The following is a 25,790-nucleotide window of genomic DNA, read 5'->3' as shown; positions in this document are numbered from 1 at the left end:
CTCTAGTTGGGTGGTCAGGCTGTGGGGTTTCTCAGCCTACCACTTCCTCCAGAAATGCGCAGAAACTTGTTTCTATGATACTAATTATGATGGTAGTTTTTAAACAAAACACATATTGTAAATACCACACGTTTCAGTTTAACCTAATCTAATTATTAAAAAACATTAAAAGCAACTCTTATGGCACTGTATCTTGACTACTGATACAGAATAAAAATTCTTAAAATTATAAAAAGAAAGCTGTTTTAAGTGATTGATTTCAAATTAACTAGAAATTGCTGTTAGTGTGTTTTGAACAACTAGTAATGGCTAGGTAATGTTTTTAAATTAACAAGTTGTAACGAAAGAATAAACCAGGTATAGCTAGGAATAATTATTGCTCTGATTTTTATAAATTAACACAAATCCTTCCCATCTGTAAGTGTGGAGTAGTTTTTTACTGTAACAACTGGACTTAACACTCTTGTAGCCAGACACCACACAAGTCGATGGAACACCAATATTGACTTGAATGAGCCACAATCCTTCTTTTTACCTCATGCTTTAATATGTGAAGTTTTTCAAGCCAGACGACCTACTAACATGTTAGCCCCAACCCAAATCTCTTCAAGAGTCTATGACAAAGAACAGTCAAAGTCTTACTAGTATTATGTTTACCATCCACCTAAAAATAGAGCAAATGTGCTTTACAATAAACCTTCAAAGCAAAAGCACTATATTCATATTGCTAGGGCTCAAATTCACTGACAAGAACTGTGGGTATGCATCATTTTTAGAAAATGAAATGTGGGAATAGATGTTTATATGGTGGAGCACAAAAGCAATGAAACCTCTTGGGAAAACAGGAGATAACTCCCATTACACAAACAGGCCCTTTGCTCTTATTTCTCTACAAAGCTGAAGCATTTCTATCTGAACATGTTTTTTCACAAATCAGGAAAATGCTATTCCTGTTTGCTCGTTCTTCCTAAGGTGAACAGAGTTTGGTATTAGCAAAATAATTGTTGGAATTTGGTATTTTTCCTGTTTTGTCGAGTACTTGGGAATGTTATGTTGGGAACTGTCAACTCTACTCACTCCACCTCAAAATCTGCTGCATAAAAAAAACCACTGGTAATTTGCTTACACAGCTTTGGTAGATGCAATTACTGTTAGCAGCAGGAAAGAACTTTTATAAGCAGAACACAATTCAAATGTAACATGCCATGGCCTCAAGTCATTAAAGTAATCCTCAGGGCTTCTTGAGGCTTTTTGTACTTCTGGCAAAAAGTATAAAGAAGTACGTATTGTTGCTTCAGTTCCCAAACATTGCAAAGTTAAATATCTAGACTATCAGCCCCTACTGAACAGAATAGAGATTGGTTTGGGGAAGAACAAGAGACAACTATATCTTTGTTACTGAAGTGCAATCAAATAAATATTGAAAACATACCCCTACATTTCTTCACAGCACAGAAAAAGTAGCCTGTAGAATAAAGGAAGGTGCAACAGCTCACAAGCAAGTCTGGTATTATGGGTTACCAGTATCTAGATGCTGTGATGAATACCTTACAAATGCACGAGGACAGACTCAGATGAGTGAAGTATCTCAACTTTGATAACCGATAATGTGACAAGGTGTGGCATGGAACTCCAGGGTTTACTGGTATGATTTTAACATGACTACATAAGCTATAAATGACCAAGTCATAAATATGTCAGACACATCAGATATGTACTAACATCACCCAAATATCTTTCTGTTATATTGCTCTACATCACACATCTAAAATCAGATATTCTTTAGGGCGCTCACAGAAAATGTGATACTTTTAGGAAGATAATGTGTTCTTTTGTATTGCTATTTCGCTTGGTATCAAGAGGTTAATGTCTTTCTAAAGATACTGTTGAAAGGGAGAAAATAAGCAACGTATTCATTAGCACATGGGTCATCTAGACAGACATACCTGGGTGGCCTGAAATACACTTAAGAATCAACATGTGACTAGAGCTGAAAATACAACGCAAAACAGTAATAGCTTATCTGCTTTTAACAGCTGCTGAGCAGAAGAATCCTCTGGAACATGGAAGGATAATTGCATGCTTGATTATAATTATCCTCTCAACTAACGTTGACAAAAAGTAGCGATCAATAAAAAAATACGAAAACGTATAAGCTATTAAATATATTATTTGTATCTGCATGTATTTGCACATGCACGCATAACCTATGTTTCCTTAAATAAAATATCTGAGAAGTCTTATGCCTTTATCTAAATCAAATCTTGGGTTTTGTTTTTTTAAATTGCATCCACCAGTTTATCCAGACCAATGTCCCATTGAGCAAAATGTCAAGATACCATGTTCCTTCACTCACACAAAATTTGTCACTGAGTTATTCTAAAACCGTGGTAGTGACTATTTCCCATCTTTGCTCATCTATCCAGAAGTGTTACCACCTGCTCAAAGGAAAGTCATTGCAGTATTAACCAGAAAAACAAAGCATCACCGAAACAATGCTAGATCAGCTTGACTGTTGTATACCTGAAAAGTCTCATGTAATTATTTTTTTGAAGCAGGTATTACAAGACTGAGATACAGAAGGGAAGGAGGAACATTAAGATGTTCCTAATTCTAGAAATGGAAGAAGAGAAATTTAATGAAAGCAGACTGATTTCTAATCCTCACTGTTCCATTTTAGGAGTAAACACTAGTTTCTCAGCAAATCTGTTCATCAATTGGTAAACAGATCAGTAGGGTTCAACAGTCTTAAAATGAACTATTTGGATGCTCTCCTGAAAACAGTAACTTACAAAAGCTGCAAGTTTCTAAAAAGTGTTTAATAGGCACTTCAGCTTCTACAACAATACTTTATTCAAATGTATTGTTACTTTGTTTATACAGAGAACTTACCTTCCCAAAACAAAAAATTAAAGATTGCCCCACACAAAAGTTATCAGCACACTTTACTATAGAAGGCACTCAAAATATACTGCTACAGCAAAACACAGCATAGTTTTCATAAATTAATACGCTATAAGAATATCACATGCGGCTAGTGATGACTTTTCTTCACCTATATGTGATTCAGCCCCAGATAGAGGACTAGCCAAAAGAAGACCTGCCATTCTTCACCACACACACACTTGGCAGTAATCATTATGACTTTAAGCAATTTAAAGGAATAGTATGTTATAACCTAGCCAACATTTCTCAAATCTATCAGGAAAAAATTGAAAAGTTCAGAGATTAAATAGAAAGAATGCTCCAGAAAAAAACAAAAAAACCCCCAAAACAAAACAAAAACCACAAAAAAACCCCAAAAAACCCCAACAAACCAAAAACCACCTCACTCACTGTTCAATACGTGGGGAGAGATACAGCTTGGGAAAAACCTGAGTAGCTTCTGCATCCTCAAAACTAACGGAGAGAAGTGCAACATCTTCTCCAGGATCTTCATTCACATCCTGTACATAAAAAATAACAAATATAAAATGGCAAATAACAAACTGAGTACTTACAAGCTTACAGATAACGGCTAATAAGCGAAATACCAATTCATTTAGGAGACGCTTAAGTGAGGAAATAGAAGTGTAACGACTGAAAAATACGCTGCAAATTTATTCTTTCTTCCTATATTAGTACTTGAAAGATTTTCTGCCTTACTTAGTTTCCTTTAAAGTATCAAAATAAAATTACTGTATTAGCAAGTGTACAGTAGTGTAGCTTTTCAATTAGCTGAACTACATATTGCAGTACAGATGCAGATTTCATTTTTAAGGATTCTTGGTTTAACACTAACATCAGATGCAAATGCCAAAGAATTTTTTAAATGTTAAAACATCACTGAGTTATGACCACAAATTTTATGTTATTTTTCAAAGTAGTATAGGGTCCAAAATTTCTGTTGCACTCAACTCCTACTACTTTTGTGGATTAAAAGTCTTTTTGTGATCAGAAATTTTTATCTAGAAGTCATTGTCCCCAAGTTTCCTGCAAATTAAACCCATGCATTACTTTCAGCAAAGACTGCATACTTTGTTAGAACTACTGTAAGACCAAAAAAATCCATGCTAAATACTGTGACAGTCAATCTTAATGCATTCACAGCTGAGGCTTCCTTTGTATCAGAACAACCAGCTACAGTTTTGGGATCAAGTAGAACAAATCGTTTCTGGTTAGGACCTGACATCTCTCCAATTCACAAATCACATACAGTACGAACCACTGTACTTCTGATCCACACAATTTCATTAAGCTCTTCACCTCTAGTTAGAAAGTAACGAGTTAGTGGCGCAGTCACCTTCATTGACAGCAAGTAACACTGTGCCACTTGCTGCTCATAAATGAAAGTCCTTTAATGTGTTTTGTGCATATGTACATAGCAACTTGCCAAGACGCATTTGTTTTTATCCGTTTTGGAAAAACATGAGAGGAAACAGATAACCCAGCAGATATGTGCTCAAAGCAGGATCAACATGGTGCAGTGTGCCCTGGTCTGCTCTGTCCCACAAGCAGCTGTGAGGAAGGAACATGCAAACCACTTAAACATTGTTAGGAGATCCTGCCCTATTTGGGGAGGAAAAAAAAGTGTCTGCTGAGTGGTTTCAGGAAGACAATCTTGTGCCATTTAAATCTTTGGCAGGACTGAAACTGTTCATGTCCACAGAGACTTGCTGCATACCAGCTATTACGTGCAGAACACAACATGCCAAGGAACTTGGTGATAAGCTGCAGGGAAGAATGGGTCTTTAAAAAGCCTAATTGTCTTAGATGAAAAATGAGACAGAGCTGACAGTGTTTTCTTAAGTTCTGCCTTGGTGTGCAACTGACTTCTGACAGCTGTAAGAAAAGTGCACTCTTAGAAATGCCTATAAAACAGTCGCGAGCACACTATGGCTGGAAATCAGAACATGGTTTTAACCTGAAGTTGCAGGACAAAAACTAGCTGCTGTCCTGTTGTGGTGTGATCAGTTTGTGGATGGGATTGTATGACGTGGCTCCCTGTACCAGTAACAGACAGGGTCTTGTGACCCACCATGTTCCCTTCAGTGTTACATTTCCAAGTGGCACTCTCATCTACAGCAGAAGAACCAGCACAGATTACAAAACCTTTTTTCAACAAGACAAACAACAACAACAAAATACCCAAGAGTACAATCCTGCCCCCAACCTTTTCCCCGATATTTCGTGTATTTCCACCATTAATGAAAAAAAATAAATAAGGAACAGCTTTCACTCCTGAAGTTGACTATGGCATTACCTGGCTTTTTCCCATTTCCTAATTATTAATCAAATGAAAAGAACTATTAAGACAGATTAAGCATTAACGGTAATGATTAAAAAGATTTTATTTCAGTGTGCGTTCTTCAATAGATGACAAGTATGTTTACTTTTGGATGCATACAGTTCTTCCAAGACCATATTCTTTTGTTTGTAATTCTTTTCAAATAATTAGGGGTGGTTTTTTTACAGATTAGAACCTACATGCATTTTACAAGCTACATGGACCAAACCAAATGTATTTAATCTCGCATTTAATATTAGTGCTTAAGTTGATGCACACACACAGATTGACACCACGCATAGTACCAGTTTCTGGAATACTATCAGGGTGCTTACTGATCAAAGAAAAACAAAGGCAAACAAGCAAAACAAAAAACCAAACAACAGTAAAACAGATTAGGTGAACACCACTACGAGATCTATTGACCCATATTACGTAACAGTACATTATATTTTCTACACTCACTAGTGGCTTCTTTAATACAAAGATACATGCCAAGGAAAAAAACCCACACAGCAACATAAATCATCTTTTTGTGTTTGCATGTTAAGATGCAATAAGCTGATGTGTGCAGTAAGAACAATAAACTGAGTGATGTGATATTTTTCATTTACAAAAATAGCACCCACCAAACGCTATTGCAACTACTGTTGCCCACACAGCACTGCATCGCATTCATACAGCTACTGTCCAATCCAAGTTTGAGTACAGAAACTGTACAGTCTTCTGTAACTAACCTTTTGAAATGGATGCATATTTTTGGCCCACATACCTGAGAAATGAAAATTGTAACTTTAAAAACAAATGCAAGGTATCAGCATTCCCATAGGTTTTTAAAAGATGTAATGCAGTGCCACCATGAAGTTTCTCAGCCTTCTTGCTCAGGTGGCCACAGGTTTCCAATGAAGTCCCTTTGTATCCCACACCATACTATTTATTCCTTTCAGACTTTTTTACTTTTATTTATGCAAGAATCTGCTTGGTGGAACTGCGTTCAATCCTAGTATACCAGTTACAACTGCTATTTATAAAAACTAAACCAAACCCACATGTCTTGCAGATAAACTGTGGAAAGTTTTTCAACTAATAGATCTTTCTGAAGTTGTCTGTGCCAGTCAGAACTTAACTCCCCAGTGACCTCTCTCCTGCTCATCCCTACAAACCTGTCAGGGACCAGGTGAGATGATAGACCCTTATATTACCAGGCAATGACAATTCCCCAGAACAGGGGCCAAGATCCTTCTATTACAACAAGGCGTCCAAAGGCAAAGGTTGTTTTAATGCTTCTTAGCAAACTCTGGCTGGGCAGTGTCCTCCCCTTTCCCATTTCTGCATGCATATTCCTCTCAAAAAACAGGCCAGATTTAAACAGAGCAGCAAAGCAAAAATCACCTCTATTTTTATTTTTCGGCTGGCTTCAAAAGAGAGAGTAACATCCAATTGCTTTGGCAATATTATTCCCTTTCAGGAAAAAAAGAGGCTGTTGAACTGAAGTCACAAAACATTTTTTAATATTTAAGTAGCCGTGTTCCTTCTCAAAATTTCTATTTCACTCATGACTGTATAACAAAAAATTATATTTAAGAAAAACTTATTTTGTAAAAATTAAGAATGGCAATTTTCTATAAAAGTTAGCATCCAAGGTTAGAACTGCCACATTAAGCTACCATTTTATCCTCACTGAGCTTTTTCCACACAAGACTCTATAGAAGGTATTATTAAAAAGAACTTCCACTGAACAGAGAGCACATCCTGGGCCACAGGAACTTTGAGGTTTAAAAACTGAATGTAAAAATGTTTGAAATCATTAGTCAAGCATGTGATAATGCACACCGATTAGTTTTTCCACAACAGTCTCATGTTTGGTAGTAAAAAAAAGCCCTCTAGTGCACTACAATGTGAAAGATCCAACACAGATTTTTATACTGTCTTTCTGCCATCTCATGTATTTATTTTTTAAAAAACAATCTTTTCCTCATTTCAGAAAATGTCCATTCAAATCAAACAGGAAAAAAAAATGATACACCATTTAACACTGAAAATAAATAGTTTTCTTTCTCAAGAACTGCAAGGGGTTTCCTATGTTTACAGAATACTTTGTACAGTGTGGACTGATCCTTGACTAAACCTCCAAAGTGCTGTGGAAACACAAATACAGATAGTACATATATGTGGTGAGAAAGGAATAAAAACCCCACATAAAAAACAAACTAAAAAACAACCCTGAAGATTTTCAACCCATAGGCTTTTATCTATTGCAGAGTCCTTCAAGGAACAACATACACGAATAAATAAAACTTTTAAACACAGAAAAGCATAAAGAGAACACTCATGGTATTTTATTCTAATTTACCCTTTATCTGCTTAGCCAGTGCAGATGAAAGGTTATGTGTTTTTGAAACTCAAGAACCAGAGGCCATGCAAAAATAGAAATGAAACACAGAATAGATGAAAACTGAAGTTTGAAGTAATTTAGAAATCTGTTTTCCCAAAAAAAGTCAGGAAAATACTTCAGGTATCACACGACTCCAAAGGAAAACTTAAAATCCTATTTCTAATTTTATCAGCACTGTCTAAACAACTATGTTAGCTTTCATTCATTTCAGCCTAAATTTACACTGAAATGCATGCTTCAATGTTTATAGCTGCTCCCTTAGCAAAATGCTTAATCTTTTTACAAAGTTAGTATGAGTTGTTTATAAAAATTATCATCAAAACCACTTTAAATACACCATCCAAACAGCATTGTTTTCTTGTATCCTACCTACTGTAATTGAAAACTGGGAATTTACTGGAACTGACAATTTATTATGAGTCAGATGGTTGATAGCCAGTCCAACCAAAACATCTGCTCCACACAGTCACAACTGCTATAACCCATTTCCTCTTGTGCCTGGAGTCCAACCAAGTTGTACATTACAGTTCCTTTTCCTTAAAGATGCAGACTCTGGAAAATCAGTTATTACTTTTTCTTAGTTATCAACAAAGAATTGCCCTGCAACCCCTGATTAGAGCACTCTTTCACGAGGAGGTATTTCTGTATTTGGCGTGCAAGTGCAATTCCCTGCACCAAACAGCAAGGCATAAAGTGGTGACAGCAGGCTTATCCCAGGCTGTGGCAGGACCTGCCTTTCCATGGAAGACTTGAGAGGTAGTGAGGCATGAGACTGGGGGAAAAGACCCTGCAATGGGTCGATGTATACATTGAGGACCTGGGCTTAGGAATCCAGTTTAGCGGCATCAACTGTAAATCAAGAATGAGAGGAAAAGAAACTCAGAATTTGGTAGAAAGGATGGGAAAGGATGTGCAGGAAGAATATGGGCATGCTTTGGGGAGGGCAAGCAGCTTCTGGTCTGGGGGACAGCAGGAAATGAGAGAAGGGAGTGAGGCTTCTGATGGGGCTGCTATCCTAAGTACAAACAGCAATTGATTTGGGGATAAAAGTGAGGTAAGGAAAAGCACACAAACTGTTCAACCTACTCGATGTTCTTTTGGATAAGGAGATGCCATGCAGACAACTGCAGATGCCTCCTGACTGTACGGTCATGACAAATCTGCTTTGGGAGGTTCCCAGCCCCAGCTGATCATTCCTGTCTCTTCCTGGAGGTTTCTGACTTCTTGTCTCTTACAACTGCTCAATAATTGTCTCTGTGGTATGACTCTTAATTGAAGGGATGGAAAGTGTCAGCAAATGGGGAGGGGAAGGGATTGCTTAAAATAATATAAGTGAAGGATAAATTCAATTTACAACTTGTGTGATGTGATGCAGGTCAGGGGAAGATGAAATAGAAAGAATATGGATGAGAACATGGAGGACTGAGGCAGCACTGATCTTAGCATCTGCAGCCAGCTTATGACAAGTCTTTTAACACTTACTTGACTGTGGTATCTCTCAACCCTACCAAGTCAGTCAGCTTCACTGAAGTTGGGTGTGAAATTTATATTTAAGGATCCTTTCTGGAGAAAAAAAGCTTTCCAGAGAAGTGCATGAGAATAACATATATTCAGAAAGGTAATTTATCTTAGGGGTCAAACTTATCCCATGTTATTTTGCATGGTACATATCTGTAATGGAACCATACTTATTAACAACTGATCAGAGAAGTGAACAACAGGAATTGTTTTTGAAGTTGAAATGTGAATTGCACCACAGAAGAATACGCAACACTATTCACTTCAATTAGTACTACTGGGCAACTTGCATCACAACGGTTAGCAAAGTTTGGCCTTTTCCCTCCAAATGTCAGCATGCAATAATGTGAAAAACAACTGTCCAACAAAGCACAAGCAACTCCTACCCTCTCTGCATAGCAGTTTCACTGGCCAGCTTTGATGCAAGCAGTTACATGTTCTCCCAACGTCTTTCTGCATCTCACGATTTAAAATAACAAAACACACTAAGGGAAACCAGGCAAAGGAATGCAAAGTGGCAAAGGAGACAGAGAAATCTGCTTCACTCTAGGGAGAATATGTAATTATTCCAGGAAATTCTGTCTTCCAGGAAACCCACCAGGTCTGATCAAGGAGTGCTGATTCTTTAAATAGGATCGTTCACGAAAACAAAGGCAGTTATCTTGCGTGCACTGCCCACAGCATCGCAGCATTCCAAACCGGCCCCTCTCCCAAGCAGCAAAACACTCACCTGACTTGGTCCGGGCAAAGACTGCGTTTAGCCCAGGTAATTCCTGTCTTTAAAGTTATGTGAAAACCCTAGTCTGGGAATGACTTTCCAAGTCTGAAGAGCTTACTTCATAGGACAAGATACTGGGTTTTCTTCATTAGAACAAATTTAAATAAATAAGTATCTACTAAACATTAAAAAAGTATCAGCAAGACCTCCAAATATGCCATTGGGCGTCAATAATTGAACATGAAAACAAACATCAGTTTCTTTAAGGGTAACATCCCAGGGTTTTGTTTGTTTTCAGACTTTCACAGATACATATATTGTACTTCTCTAAGACAAAAACCTGAGATCTGCTTTACCTATACCATTTTCTTTTATCACGGTCACAGTCATCTACCACTACTTTCACAATGTGAGTGACCAGAGTTAGGTAAAGAATACTGTTAGGAAAAGGATAAGAGAAAACCTGAACAGTTAAACAGAAAGAATAACAGCCTTGTCCATGAAAATACATGCTAGAGTTCACAAACTGGGCTTTGCATATTAGTGACAGACACACTGATTTTAGGCAAACACTACATTCAGTTGTACATATTTACATTTGTGTGTCCTCAGTGCATGGAAGACTCATTTTCACCAGTGTTTTACATGTTCTCTATTTAAAATTTTCATTTGAAATTATCAGTAATGGAGATTCAAGATTTATGTAGTAAAATGATTAATTCTGGGACTGTCAGGGTTCAGGCACTCTCTGTGCTGCCTTCCCACGTGCCAAGATATTTCCTTACTAGCAACAGCCACTAAAAGACATTTCTTTCACAACTGTCTCTACATTGCTATCTGCTTTTTACACTTTGAACACTGAGAAGAACTGCATTAATAACTAAAAACGTAGATCAATACCAACCTTTAAAGATGCCTCAATTTCAAAGACTATGAAAGAATTTTTCTCTTTATATATGTAGTCTGAATTACTTGAAACAACACAAAGTGCATTTACATATTTCTAAAGACAAAAATATACTTTCAACACTCTCAGAACCAAGCAAACAGAAATAAAAACACAAACTACTATCCATTTAGATGATTTATGATAGGTCACCTCCATGGAGTTTCTTTCTCTATAAATTCCCCAAAGCTATCAAGCTGCATCCTGAACATGTAGTTACAATCCATTTTTTTTTTTTTTAAGCTAAGCCCTATGTTTTTAAGCTTGCTTTCCCAGAAAAAGATTTGGGGACAACTCTCCAGCCACCTCTTCAGATGACTGGACTATAACTTACTCAGAAAGCAGTATTTGCTTTCTTCTCTCTCATTTTACTGATTTCTCACCTCTTTAAAAATAGTAATGTCATTGCAGAGGCCAAAGAGCAGTCACCTCATGTCCACTGGGAAACAAGACCTGCTAATAAATGTTGAGCAGTTATCTAGAGTACAAACAGATCATTAATATAGTTTGAAATAAAACCATTTTCCTGCCAAGACAACTTTCTAATCTCCAAATACAGCTTTTCTATACACGGAATATATATTTTAGGTATGTAAATTGACAAAACAAATAAATGAATGAATTAGTATTGAGGGTTCACGATTGAAAGAAGATTCAGAGGAACAATTATTTTTGGGAAGACTGTAATGAATATATACAGAGCTACATCGAGCTAAGACAGCTTGACACCAGTGAGAACTTGGGAGTTTTTTTAAAGACCATGAAATGGCTCATTGATACAATTAATAAATCTCACAAGAAAAAAAGATTAGAAGTTAAAATACAGTGAAAAACAAATATCTATGATAAGTATTTCTGTAGCCATGTTGTGGTGGAAGTCAGCACAAGCGTTTATTTTTTAAAATCAATCCAACTTTTTATTAAAAGCTTTTTCCCACACTCTCCACATATTTTTATATGTTCCTGGTTCAGTGGATACCTCTGCAGAATCAGAAATACTATAGATTACATGGGTCACAACAAGAATGCCAGCATAAAGCCATATTCTGAGACAGATCTTCAGTGAACCAGGAAGTACCAACAAGATTTCACAGATGAAAAAGTGAATAATCAAAGTGTAAGGTGAAAGCAAACAAAGTTATCCTTGCTCAGTGGTCTTTCACCATTGTAGCTTAGTATTGCTGACCTGATTTAAAAATATGGAACCTTTGTTTTAAAAGTAGGTGCCAATATCAGAAGTATTAGCTGCTATGAGTTGTTTTGTCAACTGCTGTTTCCTGAGAATAACAGGGGTGTTTCTTGTTAAAGTTCACAGCACTTTTGATTCACAAACTGTTATAATGCATTTCTATTTTAAGTGCATAATACTTATATTTCTTTCTGAGAGAATTCTGTTATCCTACATTTATGTCTACTGGATCTTAAAAAAAGAGTATGTGTCTGTGTGGGGCATTTTCTGCTTTTACAAAGAATATGCAAGTTGGAGCATCCTGTCCCCTAGAGTCCTATTTACGAACATGCATAATTCCAACAAACTAAATGCTTGGTTTAATCATGCACACAAGTGTATATGTGCACAGATGTCAAAGAGTAAGAACCCATTACTGTAAAAAAAAAAATTCTTCCAGTAAGGAGAGAAATACAGCTTTATTTCCTCACATTTGTGTGAAGGTGGATCCTGCTACAGGTGGTAAGCAGGATGCTCAGATGAGGGAGAAAAGCTGCATTAGTCAAAAATTGCTAAAACATTCAACTTTCAGAGTTGACATCTATACTTGTATGTAAATTGGGTGCATAATGTGAGGAAAAATTCACATTCAGCCTGTTTTATACATGGTAGACAAGTCACATTCTGTGTCAAGACAAGTCTCTGGAACTTATAGCATGAGACAGTAACTCCTGTGCTTCATTGTACTGCTCAGGTTAAGGTTGACTCATCTGTTGTTGTTTACCTTGCCCAAGACAGTGCCTGAAACACAGGGCGTGCAACTCAGATGTGGTCCCAATGGATTAAAGAGGTAGTTGCTAGAATAATACATCACATATTTCCAGATGAAAGACTGATTCCATCACTGAGATCTCTCTGATTACTGACTCAGAAAAAGATCACCACATCTCTTCCCCTAATCTCATCCGTTAGCGCATCCATCACCAACTTGGGATAAAGAACTCAGAGAAGTATTGTTAAACTCTTTTACAGCATCTGGAACTGTGTTTTAATGAAAAAAATGCAGGTTCAAAGCCCACTAATATTGATATTACCCTTCAATTTGCGAAGGCTTTCCTGACACTTTTGCATATCATCTGTTCAAAGGTTCAAGGGATAATTTTCTGTAAATCTAATTCAACTTTTAATGCTCTCACAAGGCCCAAAATCACTTCCATATGCTTAACAGCTTCAGCACAGCATCCCAACATGTGCACATCAACAGCGCAGAACACACTCTGGTTTTGGTTAATATTCAGCTTTCTGTCCATAAAACTGAGCATTATTCTTTGGCAAGGAGGATGATGTCATCACACACAAGCAAGACTTCAATTGTGACAACTGAGTTTGAATTGGAAGTTTCTTACCCTGACCTATAGGGAGAGAGCTTTTGATTTTTTTTTTTTCTTTGAAACAATGAATTTAAGAAATTAAAGACTACGCTCTTTTCAGAAGTTTCCTGAAATAATGCAGGTTTGATGTTCAAACTTCATAACTGATGGGATTTGTGGGACGGTTGTTCATTAGGTTCCATCCTGCTGTTACGGACAGTTAGAGCGGACTGACAGACAACAGTAACCCTTTGACTTCCCACGTCTTCATGAACCTCAGTTCCTCTACAGGCATCAGCTGAAAAAGAATGTAGCCCTTAATTTGTGTGGTATATGTGCACCTAAAGTGGGACCCACTATGATGCTTCCTTAGGGACAAAAGATTAAGAATTTTAAAAAGAGCTTACTAAAACTGCAGATTTGGAAATCACCTTAAAAATAAAATGGCATAAGGAAACCAAAGTAACTGTCAGGAGAAAAAAAAAAAGACAAGCCACTACTTGAGATGTCATTGTTAAAACCCAAACAAACAACAAAACCCCAACATATTAAAAACAGTGATGTTAAATAACAATATTTAGACTCCTATGTACATTAGCAAGCTCCAAGTCTGAAACCACTGAGCCTTTTCTAAGAAGCTATTCACAAAACAGTTGTGTTTATCAGCGGCAAAATTGTAGTCAATAGCATTTGAAGCATCAAGGAGAGGGAAGATTCAAGTCACATGCATTCTCGGAATTCTCTAACATTGCCAAATTCAGGTCAATTTTTCTAATTAATCTTTCCACCATCAGTAACTTGCTTTTTTCAAGCCTATGTGAAATTGCTTCTACCATCTTGACATCTCACGTGCAAAATTTCTTCTATTTTTACTTAATTGTGTTTATCTAGAAATAAAATGTGTCTCATCTTTTACTTCTGGGGTCCAAACATAATGTTAGCAGCCTATCCTATCTTGCTATTTTCTGAATATTACGAATAGTTGAAATTTTGGCACACTTGATTTCACTTTGTATGCACCTCCACAGCAGTCACAGAAGAAAACCATCTACATGAACACTCTGCCTCAACCCCTACAACCACTCAATACCTCAATTTCTATTTAATACTTATTTGGAAATAGAAAATACGAATGAGAAGGGTTGATCAAAATATTTAAAGCTAGATCTCACATCTAGCTTCAAATAAAGAAGCTGAGAAACACTGCTTCAACCATGAACACATTCAAGTTTTACCCATGAGATAAAGCTGTCTAAAAGCCTGCTCTAATTAAAACTGAATTCATTAAACAAAACCACTAACTAGTGGCAATATGGTTTTTTTAAGATCTACCAGGAGACTCTGATTCTTTGTAGAGTCATAATTGAAACAGCAATACAGAAAAAACATCACATAGGTAATCCCAGAAACAGTTCTATTAATAATGTAAGGTCTTGTAAAGTATTATGGAATACGAAAAACTTACCAAGTAAAACTGAACCTAATAACAGAAATAGGCTGTATTTCAACAAAAAAATGAGGAGCTATCCATGGAGAGTGTGAATATTTTTTTTTGTCATCACAATAAAAGGAACTGCTAGGCATTGATACTGAAACCCAACACGATCTGATTTTTATTTTACAGCTACGCAGACAACAGACCTTCCTTTGTATTAACTTCACAGTACTGCAGACTATATAGCCATGGAATTAAACTAAAAATTCTGCTAGAGAAGCAACAGCCATATGTTTCTGTTATATGCTGTTCATTAGCAATATAACAACTCATGTTTAAATGACAATTATAATAGACCTGATTTCTTCAACTAAATCTATCTACATTTTCATTGTAAAAGCAAGGACAAATCATCAATTTAATGATTTATTTCAAAAACTGTTATAAATTTATGGTTACACTCAATACTTGTCTAAGCTTTAAATCAAATGAATGTTGCCATAATCCTAGCATCACTGAAAACAGTAAATCCGGGAAAACTAATCAGTCTTCAACTAGAAATACAACCTCAACTCAAACTGGTTTCATTTTATAATCTAAATACAGCTCCATAGAGTTACATACACTGGGAATGGATCCTCAGTTTTACTTCTGCTGGGTACTGCTTTTAAAGGTGTAGCTGTTTGCTACAATAAAATATACAGTATTTTGCTTAGATTAGTTTCAAACAATTCAAGAAACAGCACTAGCTGCAATCCATGGCAAAGTGCCCCACAGCTAAGTAGGTTAGAAGATAATATTTCAAGAGAAAACAAGCCAATTTATTAATCTTCACCTTCCTTTGCACAATGTTATCATCACAATGATAAGCTCCTTAGATACACCCATGGCATATGCAGGTGCACACACACGTATGTATGTACACAGGTCCTTTTAAAAGTTATGCTCTAGTTACCAGACGGCCACTGCAGTAATTAGCTTAAATGAAACAGAAGAGAAGATCCTTCTGTCCTCTCCTTTTTTTGCTGCTTCATTTGGGATCCACACTGCAGTCTTGCCAACTTCTGACCTTTCAGCCCAGACAGTTACTCATGTCATGAACACAAACTTCTCTTTAACTATGAAACTCCAGACTTTTCCCTCTCCATAAAGCATCATTAACTGCTTGGTCTGCAAGAGAAGCTACTCCTCCCTCTGCTTATACTTGGCAGCACAGTAATGTCCAGAAAACTCTGTCTAAATTAAGCTTTAATTTCTCTTGATAGGTCCCCAGGCACTTTGAGTAATATTAAATAGAAATTGTTAAATATTCTTTGGAAATAACCACTGTCCTGGCTCCCTGTAAGCCCCTATACTCTATGTCAATCAACATGAAAACTTCTAGAGTCTTCCAGTTTTCCAACAGATCTACTTCTGAAACTGCTCTTCAGCTAGGCTTTAACACTCCAAATTTTATCAATGGCAATATTTATACTTACATGAAAGTGTCAATATTTTCCTTCTCTCCTCTAAAGAAAGCATGTCATTTCCTTTTGTCTTCCTCCACATTCAATTCCTCACTACTCTAAACTAACTGAAGGACTTTTTATAAAGGTTTTAAAATTTGCTTTGTGGGGGGTTTTTTTAATATATTTCTTATTCTATTTCCATGGCATATGTGATCTTCCTAAAAACAGAAGCTTCAATTGCTTGAATCTCTTCAGCCTGAAATATTATACAAGCTGGTTACTTAAACACATTTGTTTTGGTTTTTACTCAGAACAACTGCACTTACTTGACACTCATTTGTCTTAAGGCTACCCCATGTCCAAACTGATGCACATATGGTAAGTGGTTGTTTGTTTGTTCTAAATAAATATAGAACACATATCCTTCTCCACTAGGACTAGTCAATACCTACAGATTTGTATCTATTTTCTTGCCCCCAAAATTTCATTTGTTCTGAGAGTAGTTTAAACCCCACTGCATTAATCAAGGACAGTGTTCCCACATTAAGAAATATTCTCTGCAGGTATTTTCGTATCTATGAAATTGGTTTCCAAGATGCTTTACATTAAAACTTTCATCTTCACAAGATTACTATAATTGTTAGTTGCACTGTAATAACTGGTTTTGTGGCAACCACGTGTTTGATGCTCTATTGTTAAAAGAGGAGCAGTCCCTTTCATAAGTCTTTACCATCTGGAAGGCAGATGTATAAAGATACGAGGAAAGTCCAGAGACAAAACGAAACATCCCATTTTTTTTTCCTAATGTTTGTTTGTTCTGTATTGTAATTAACTCACTTTTATAGCTCTCACAACAAATTATCCTAGAACAAGAAAAGGAACTAACTGAAGGGCATTCCTTGCCATAGCCAGTTTCACTGTAGAGCATACTGATAGGTGAGGTACAGTTATTTGAGAAAAGGGGAAAACAGAACAGACACACTCAGACAACAGAATCACAGAATGTCCTGAGTTGGAAGGACCCATAAGGATCATCGAGTCCAACTCCTGTCCTTGCACAGGACAACCCCACAGGTCACATCATGTGTCTGAGGGCTTGTCCAGTCTCTTCTTGAACACTGTCAGGCTTGGGGCTGTGACACCTCCCTGGGGAGCCTGTTCCAGTGCTCCACCACCCTCTGGGGGAAGAACCTTTTCCTCATGTCCAACCTAAACCTCCCCTGGCACATCTTCCTGCTGTTCCCTCGGGTTCTATCATTGGTCACGAAAGAGAAGAGTTTGGTGCCTGGTCCTCCTCCTCCCCTTCTGAGGAAGCTGGAGCTGCTGTGAGGTCTCCCCTCAGTCTCCTCCAGGCTGAACAAACCCAGTGACTTCAGCAGCTCCTCATATGCCTTCCTCTCCAAACCCTTCACCAACTTCGTAACCCTCCTCTGGACACACTTCAGTAGCTTTATATCCTTTTTATCCTGTGGCACCCAGACCTGCACCTGGTGCTCCAGTGCAGAGCACCAGTGCAGAGCAGCGCGGGACAATCACCTCCCTGCCTGGCTGGCAATGCTGGGCTTGATGCACCCAGGACACGGGTGGCCCTCTTGGCTGCCAGGGACACTGCTGGCTCATGTTCAACTTGCCATCGACCAGAACCCCCAGATCCCTCTCTGCAGAGCTGCTTTCCAGCATCCACTGATGCCTCATTTCCTTAGGAAACCAAGCTAACATTACAGCTAAATGATCACTGTGATTTATCCAAAATATGGTAGGTAAGACCTTTATGTAAAAATATATGAAGAATTCCTTCAAGGAAATATGTTCAGAGGATGTCAGCAGTACTCCGTTCCTTCTAGAGGTTGTTATTTCCAATTGAAAAGCCACTCTTGAGAAAGTGTATGTTGTTGTACAGGCAGATAGACGGCTAAGATGACTACCACAGGTACTTTCAGGAAGTCTATCATAAGCTGTACATACGGTCCAGTAAGCCTAGATAGTGGAGATTTAAGACTGACGGAGAAATACCTGTTGTTTGCATAGCTCCTCAGAAAAAGTCATCCATTCACCTTCCAAGAAACCAGTTTAAGACAAAATGTTACCTTGATTTATAGGAAAGTTTAAAACAAAACCACAGGTAAGTCTGAACAGTAAAGATTCAGAGAATGTAAAAATTGTACTCTGTAGGTAGGAGAGAACAGAATTTAGATTATTCTTCCATTAATGAAATTACTTTTGGAAACAGAAAAACTAGAAATCTGTTAGGGGAAGGAGAAATGAGAATGACAGAGTGGGCACAGCCATTTCTAACTCTCATCAGGCTCTAATGTATTCTACGAACAAAGTAGGTGAAGTGTTCTCTTATTGCTTGTTGATGAAAACTAAGGTGATGTTATTGAAGACTTTATTTCATACCACTTAGGTTGGTGAATGCCTACCCACTTAGAACATTTACTATCAGACTGTAGCAAAGGTACTACACTTAAAATAATGTTTCCTAGAGTAAGCCACTGTCTCCTCTTTGCTTCACTTCAAATAAAATATTCCAGTGTGCTGTTCACTAACATGAATAATATAGTCCCTTCTTCAACTCTGAGAAACCCTTCCGTTTCACTACACTTACATGAAGAGACCTTTCTCTAAATGCCCATACTTCATGACCTGCTAACTTGACTATACAAAAACCACTGGCAGACTAATTGGCAAGAACATAGAAACTTCCTTTGAAGATCACAGATACTATATCAGATTAGATTTTTAAATAGGCAAATAAGAGGAAATATTCTGTTGAGCCTTCATGCTATAGAAGTTAATTTCTAGGAAGAGTCCACGAATTTTCCATTAATTTCCTATGAAATATGATGTGGCATATTTTCAGAAAATAAATTATAGGTAAAATGCATTATCCAGGACAATGAATGGGACCACAACTTACTGTTGTGACGTGGTAGATAAGCGACATGATGCACAGCCAACTCAGCACAGGGAACACCGATGCTTGTGTATTGGATAGCTGGTATCCTAATAAAATTCCATAAATAATTTCTTTCATAGAGTGCTGGATCATGCACAGGGTAGCTAGAGGAAGACATAAAGAACTAAGGCTATTCCTAAACTCAGGTTTGGTTTGATCAACCTGACACCACAACAGCTTGAGTTGCCATTTACATCTAAAGGCTTACGCGCTTACTTACCAATGAAGGCAAGAAGAGAACGACACTTAAGTCTCACCACTGAAAGTCTACTTAATTTTATGTAAATTCGATGCATGCCACTGCTCACGTGGGTAGATTATAATATCATTTCCACTGTCTTCTGATTCATTTTGACACATTGAACTGCCAGTAAATAATTTTTTAAATAAAGCAGTACAAAGGCATTTGCAAAGTACTTATGCAAAACACTTGCAATCCTAAATTCATAAATACACACATTTTAAGCTGTTGGTAGCAATTCAAACTATACTTAAATCAGCATTTAAAATATCTCCTATGACTAAAACAATACTTAATGTTTAAAACAATTATTTCAAGACTTCAGTTTGGTAGAAATTAATAAAATTGTTCATTCCTCTCTCCCTTCAACATTGCTGTATCAAAGGATATTACTTGAAGATTTAAAAATATCTACTGAATGACAGCTCCTTAAATTGCGTAAAGTTCAACCATGATAAACAAATACTCAAATGGACAAAGATTAGCACACGGAGCAGCTTGTACTCACCTATTAATAAATATTATACTAAATTTAGGTTGACAGCCACAACTAAATTAGCAGATAAAGTAATTATTGTATTTGATACTCAATGGCTTAAAAATCACAACTACCAGAATCTATTTCTCTTCTGTCACTACCTGACCCTAGCAGAACTTCATAAACCTGTTTCCCAATTTTAAAAGGTAGAGATTCTTATTTATATAAGAATTCTTATTTATATATTTATTTATAAAGATTCTTTATAAATAAATCTTATTTATAAAGATTATAAATCTTATTTATAAAGATTCTTATTTATATATAAAATTTCATCTTATAACCTTAACTCAGTATTTCCAAACGTCTAGATCCTGACTGCAAAGTTCTCCCTCAATGCAGCAGAAAGGAAGCCTATTCATCTTAATTCCTTTAAGTATCACTGACTGCTTCATGAACAACAAGAAAAAATTCCAAGTTGCAGAAGCATTTCCAGTATCAGACAGCTATCACTGCCAGCATAAAATGTTTTTAATAGAAGAATGAAAAAGCAATGTGTCTGATGAGCCAAATTTCATCCTGATGCATTTATAGGAGTAATAAATCCCTGAAAACAGGATTCATAATATTGATGCAGAAATATTGAGACCAACTCAAAACTATTAATGGTGCAAAGACATCACTTCAAATGCTTTTACCTGTCTGAACCAGTTTTGCTGCTTTGACACACCCACAATTCTTGTATATATTTATCCCTCTGAAATACAGAACAAGCATATAATACAAAGAGGCCTTTAAATATAATGCCATGTAATTACCCTTCGTATTTCAGATGGTTTGAAAATCTATGTTTATGAAGAGAGTTCTCTGATCATGTTCCTGTTGACTTCAGAACACACCTCATAGGATAAAAAACTCGGTTATCTCTTGATTGGCCCAAATTCCACCAACTAGGCCATTACACGAGCCCTCTATAAAGGCATCTCAAATATTTGTTTTTAAAAAATTGCATGCAACTGGTTTCAGAACAGGAGTCATAATACTTCTTGCCTTGATCACTTTCCATAAACCTCCTCTTCTTTCTAACACAAACACAGGGAAATGAATCTACTAGCTAGTCCTTTTCCCACGACATGAAGTGTAATGAATATTTCTTTGCAACACAGGGAAGAAAACCCACCAATCATGATACACACACTTGCTCTTCACTCCAGCCGAAACGTTGGTTTAAAGGTAAACATCAACCACTTTTTATGACAGTTGAGTGTATTACAGATTCCTTGTTTCCAAATGCAAGTAACTTTATTCTCATTACTAAATCATCAGTTACACTGATTAACTGTACTATTATTTTCAGTATTTGTGTAAGGAAAACTGAGAAGGAAGATTCAGTGAGGCCATATCATCATTCCAAGAATTTATATGGCAATGGTGTAATTTTATTAATTGAAATCTAGATTTAAAATCTTATATTTGCAATACATCTAACTTTCTACAAAACATACTATAGGAAAACAAAACAGAAGAAATAAGAAAACTTCACTCGCATGCTCCCAGTCCTTCACAGAAAACCAACAACAAAAACAACAAACGCCCCCCCCCCAGCACTCTTTACAAGCACGTATTAGGCACACACGCACTCATTGAAAAGATGTCTACCTGCCTTTTCAGCATGTAAATGCTTTCAAACCACTGGAATAGCTGGATAACCAATAATTTGTTATAGAAACAAGACTGCAATAAAGAAACAAAACATTGTACCAATGTGAAACTGTATGTCATTAAGAAGTTTTGAATTTTTTTCCCCCTTATTTTACGTATGAAAACCCAAGAGATTGTGTGACTTGTCCTCTCAGCATCACACTGAATCTCTTTAAGAACCTCTGTAGAAATCAAAACACAATATAAAACTTGTGCTTCTCAGTCCTCATGCTGAAAAGCAGCTTTATCACCATGAGATATGGAAAGAAAAGACACTGACACTCACGGCAGAGGCTTTGAAGATATTAGTATGCCTTTTTTTTTTTTCCCCAGAATCTCAGAAACATTCAAAGTCTACAGTTAATGACGTGTTGCATACTTATGTGTAGGATTAGGCTTAGGGAAACAAAATGGAGCATAATGGAAACAAAAGGGAGCAGCATACTTTCCTCTTACCATGCTCAACAGTTCTGGTCACTAAAGGTGAGTTTGAGATTAAGATTTTTGTTAATACTGCTAAACTTAAAAAGGAAATATACTTTTAAAAAAGGAATGCAAGTTGAAGAGCGTAGAAGTCAACATTGACTTTTGAACTTCTTCTATGATTTCATGATCTTAAAATAAAATGTATCATTTTTCCCACCATAAATAGTATAAATATCCAGGAATTTCTCATAGTTCTCAAAAGAAATACAAAACATATTGAAGAGCAATAAACAAACATCTTGCTAACAATTACACTGGTACACCACCAGGATGGAATAGCTCTGAAAAACTCTTCATACGCAAATTCCTAAAAAACCACACAATGCCAAGTTCATTTACTTTTTCTTCATTTTACAGGCAAGCTTCTAAACACCTGCAACTGGTAACAGTCTCTAGGTATGGGGGTGGGCCAAGGTGTTGTAAATCAGGCCTAGTACCCAGAGAAAGATCTACACAAGCAGATAAAAAATATGTAGGTGTCTAAAAGTGAACTTTTAATGTTTCTGCTGTTAGACAAATTTGAATTTTAAATACATTGTTCATCTATAGTTAAAACATTTATCAGCAACAATATGTAGTTCAGACTACTACTTCTCCTGCCAACAAAATCTTTTTTCAGACACTGTATTCCTTCATGTACTATTTGCAAGGAAATACTTCTCTGTAATAAAAATTCCTTCTGTATTTTTTTCACTCCCTTCCGACTTCTACCAAACAAGAAAGCATAACACACATCCTTTTATGGTTAAAAAGATCCTCACCAAGGTTCTTAATGTTCTTGGACAAGTGATGCCCACGTTACCACAACATTTTCTTGACTTAACACAGTTTGAAGATGAGGATGATGCCTTACATGCTCCAGGCTGAATAGATTTGTTAGGAAGACATGTCCTGACAGATATGCTTAAGAGAATAAGGTCATTGATTAATCAAGAAAGGAGTCTATTAAAACAATGGCATTAATATATTTGCAGATGGTTACTTAACAGGACGCTGTCAAGGTATTTTTGTCAATTTTTGAATATTCCTTTCTCAATCAGCACTGATAAATGCTTTGCTGTGTATTTGTCTAGTTTTCAGTGTGTTAGAAGCTGGTTTGCAATTAATGGCTGCATAAAAAAAAAGTAAACAGTCCCGAACTAATTGTTTACTTAAAAATAATAAACCAAGCATTTTCATACTTTGTCCTCCATGTAGTAATTTTCTAAGGATCTGAATGCACTCAGGTACAGGAGAAACAAGTAAATATCTGGAGACAATGCTGTGAAAGTTTCAAACTAGTGTTTTCAAAAGTTTACATGCAGTAAGCTTCCAATATATTTATCTCAATAAGAATCTTTTTCATTGTATTTTTCAAAGAATCCGAAATTAAAACAAAGATGAACAGATAAGACTTGTTTCCATTCTTTCTCTGCAATTCAAAAAGCACACTCCAATGTGTTTTGTACAGCTGTAAATATCTTAATTGATAGTACCTTCAAAAATTGCCTTAATATGGTGATACAGAGATTATTCATCTTTCTCTACAAACTCAGACTCTTGCTTTTTCTGTCCAACCACAAAACAGATTTTGCATATTAAATGAGCTGTTAAGTTGTCTTCATATTGAAAACTTACTGTTGATTCTTTTAGCTCATGTGAAGGGGAAGGCTTCCTTCACAGTAAGTGATGAACAACTCAGTGGAGAAAGGAGAAAACCAGCTGCAGCTTGACCTACCACTAATGTTCCTGCACTGACCACACTTAAAGATTTATTTTTAAAATATACAATCCCTTAGATAGGCATTTTCAAATCAATTTAAACAACACTGATAGAGAGTTAGGTTGCAAGAAGGAGTTTACAAACAAATTCAACCAAATGTCTCAGCGCTAACCAAGTGGAAATATTCTACTTGGACATTCATTCCACTGGAGTAAAATTGTTTTAAAACTTTTTGGATGATGAAAAACTTCTTAACGTCACCAGGTTTTTCATTTTAATGTACACACATTGTAATGATTTTTCCCTTTTATTTGGCTTCAGACTCAGTGCATATGTGAGCACACTTTCAGATGCCTCCCTACTCTCTCCCCTCCTTTCTCCAACCTGTTTTTAGTCTCAAAGATAATTAAGTTCATAAAAGCTATATGAAGAACAGCAGTCAGGTAAAGGAGACAGACAACCGATTACCCTGTTATTGCAACAGGTAATTCAGCTTGCTATGAATGGTAGCAACTGAGGGTCAACCAGTGAACACGTTTCCCATCTTCTCACCTGATAAATTGCTATGTGGGAGAACCACAATGGCACAGCATAGAGATTGAAGGAGACAAGGGATTCAACCTGTATGAAATGAAGCTTCAACATTTCTACTGCTCACAAATCTGGTTGTTTTACTTAAAATCTTAAAAGCTACATCTGTGTGTGCCAGAAGACTGCACATATATCACTCTGCTCTATCAAAGTAGTCTTACTAAGCACAGACTTACCTTCTGTCTTGCTGAACTGCATGGCAACTTAATTTTTTTTGTACATCCTATTTATACAGATCACTACTACAGTTTTCCAAGTTTCCCAGGAATGCATCCCTCCAAACCTAATAGAATGTAATTTTTTTCAATCCTATATGGATCTTTTTTCTTACTACTTCCAATGATTCTCAGTTCTTTTCTATTAAGTTACCTTTTTAGTGCTATTGCTTCTTTTTTATTTAGTATTGAAGCATTTTATTAATATACTGTTTATTCATATGCAGTTACCTTTTGATAAGAGTGATAATGGTTTGTTATCACTGGCATAAATCTTTCTATACCATTTTTCTAGGAGGGGCAAATTTATCCAGTTATATTCACAAAACTGATAAATAAGGAAGCCAAGGAAAAATAATTCTGCATACTGCAATACTGCCTCCCATGAGTCAGAGAGATAATATATGCCTCCAAGTTGCTTTAACAGGTATAGTCTCCTAAATCTGATATTATCATTGCCTGAAGACCTGTAAACTGGGCTGCAGTTTGATCACACGTCTTTTCAAGAAGGAACTGGCAACGTGGTAAACAAAAAAGAGATAATATTTTAGTTAATAAGTTGATGCCATACAGTAAAACTGATGCTGCAAGAACACAATCATAAAATGCCAGTCTTGTTTATTACAAATTCAGTTACCCAGCTTCTCATAAAACGTTTGCTATTGCAAACAGAAGAATCCCTCTGGTAATTTTGTTCCGACATTTCTTTTGTTTTAGGAGAGCTCATAAAGCAGGCATTCGTAAAGTTTCACATTATTAGCACCACAGTCCTTTATTTCTACCAAACAAGTTGCATAAATCCTGGTCACTGATCTTTACTCCAAATACACTGCCTGCTCTAAATAAGTCTTTTTCATTACCCAGTATCCATCTACTAATTTTCACATCTTGAAATAAAGTTTCAACAATGGTTTCCAATTTAAACAAACAAAACCAAACAAAAAACAAACAAAACAAACAAAAACTTGCAAAAGTAGCTTGAGTTGCCATTTAAAAATGAATATTTAATGCAATAGTTAATGTTCAGTAGTTCTTGTGCAGTCAAAGTTAATTACACAGAACAATTACTGCCATTTTAATAGCATTTTACATACACTGTCAAAATACATGATATGCATAAAACAAAATGGATATGTAAAGAACTAAATTCTAC

The 25,790-nt window shown here is 36.4% G+C and overlaps 1 protein-coding gene across 2 annotated transcripts in view; it reads right to left on the bottom strand.

The window, feature by feature from the left end:
- The window catches only part of BABAM2 (BRISC and BRCA1 A complex member 2), a 174,147-nt gene that overhangs the window by 79,366 nt on the left and 68,991 nt on the right, over positions 1-25,790 (bottom strand). For both annotated transcript variants that reach the window (XM_065630389.1, XM_065630390.1), the window contains exon 7: positions 3,337-3,446. In XM_065630389.1, the coding sequence (XP_065486461.1) occupies positions 3,337-3,446 (110 nt within the window). The remainder of the gene's footprint in view (positions 1-3,336; positions 3,447-25,790) is intronic.

This window comes from Caloenas nicobarica, chromosome 3 (assembly GCF_036013445.1).
Source record: "Caloenas nicobarica isolate bCalNic1 chromosome 3, bCalNic1.hap1, whole genome shotgun sequence".
In the NCBI taxonomy this organism is placed as follows: Eukaryota; Metazoa; Chordata; class Aves; order Columbiformes; family Columbidae; genus Caloenas; species Caloenas nicobarica.
This window is presented reverse-complemented; position numbering and strand designations above follow the sequence as displayed.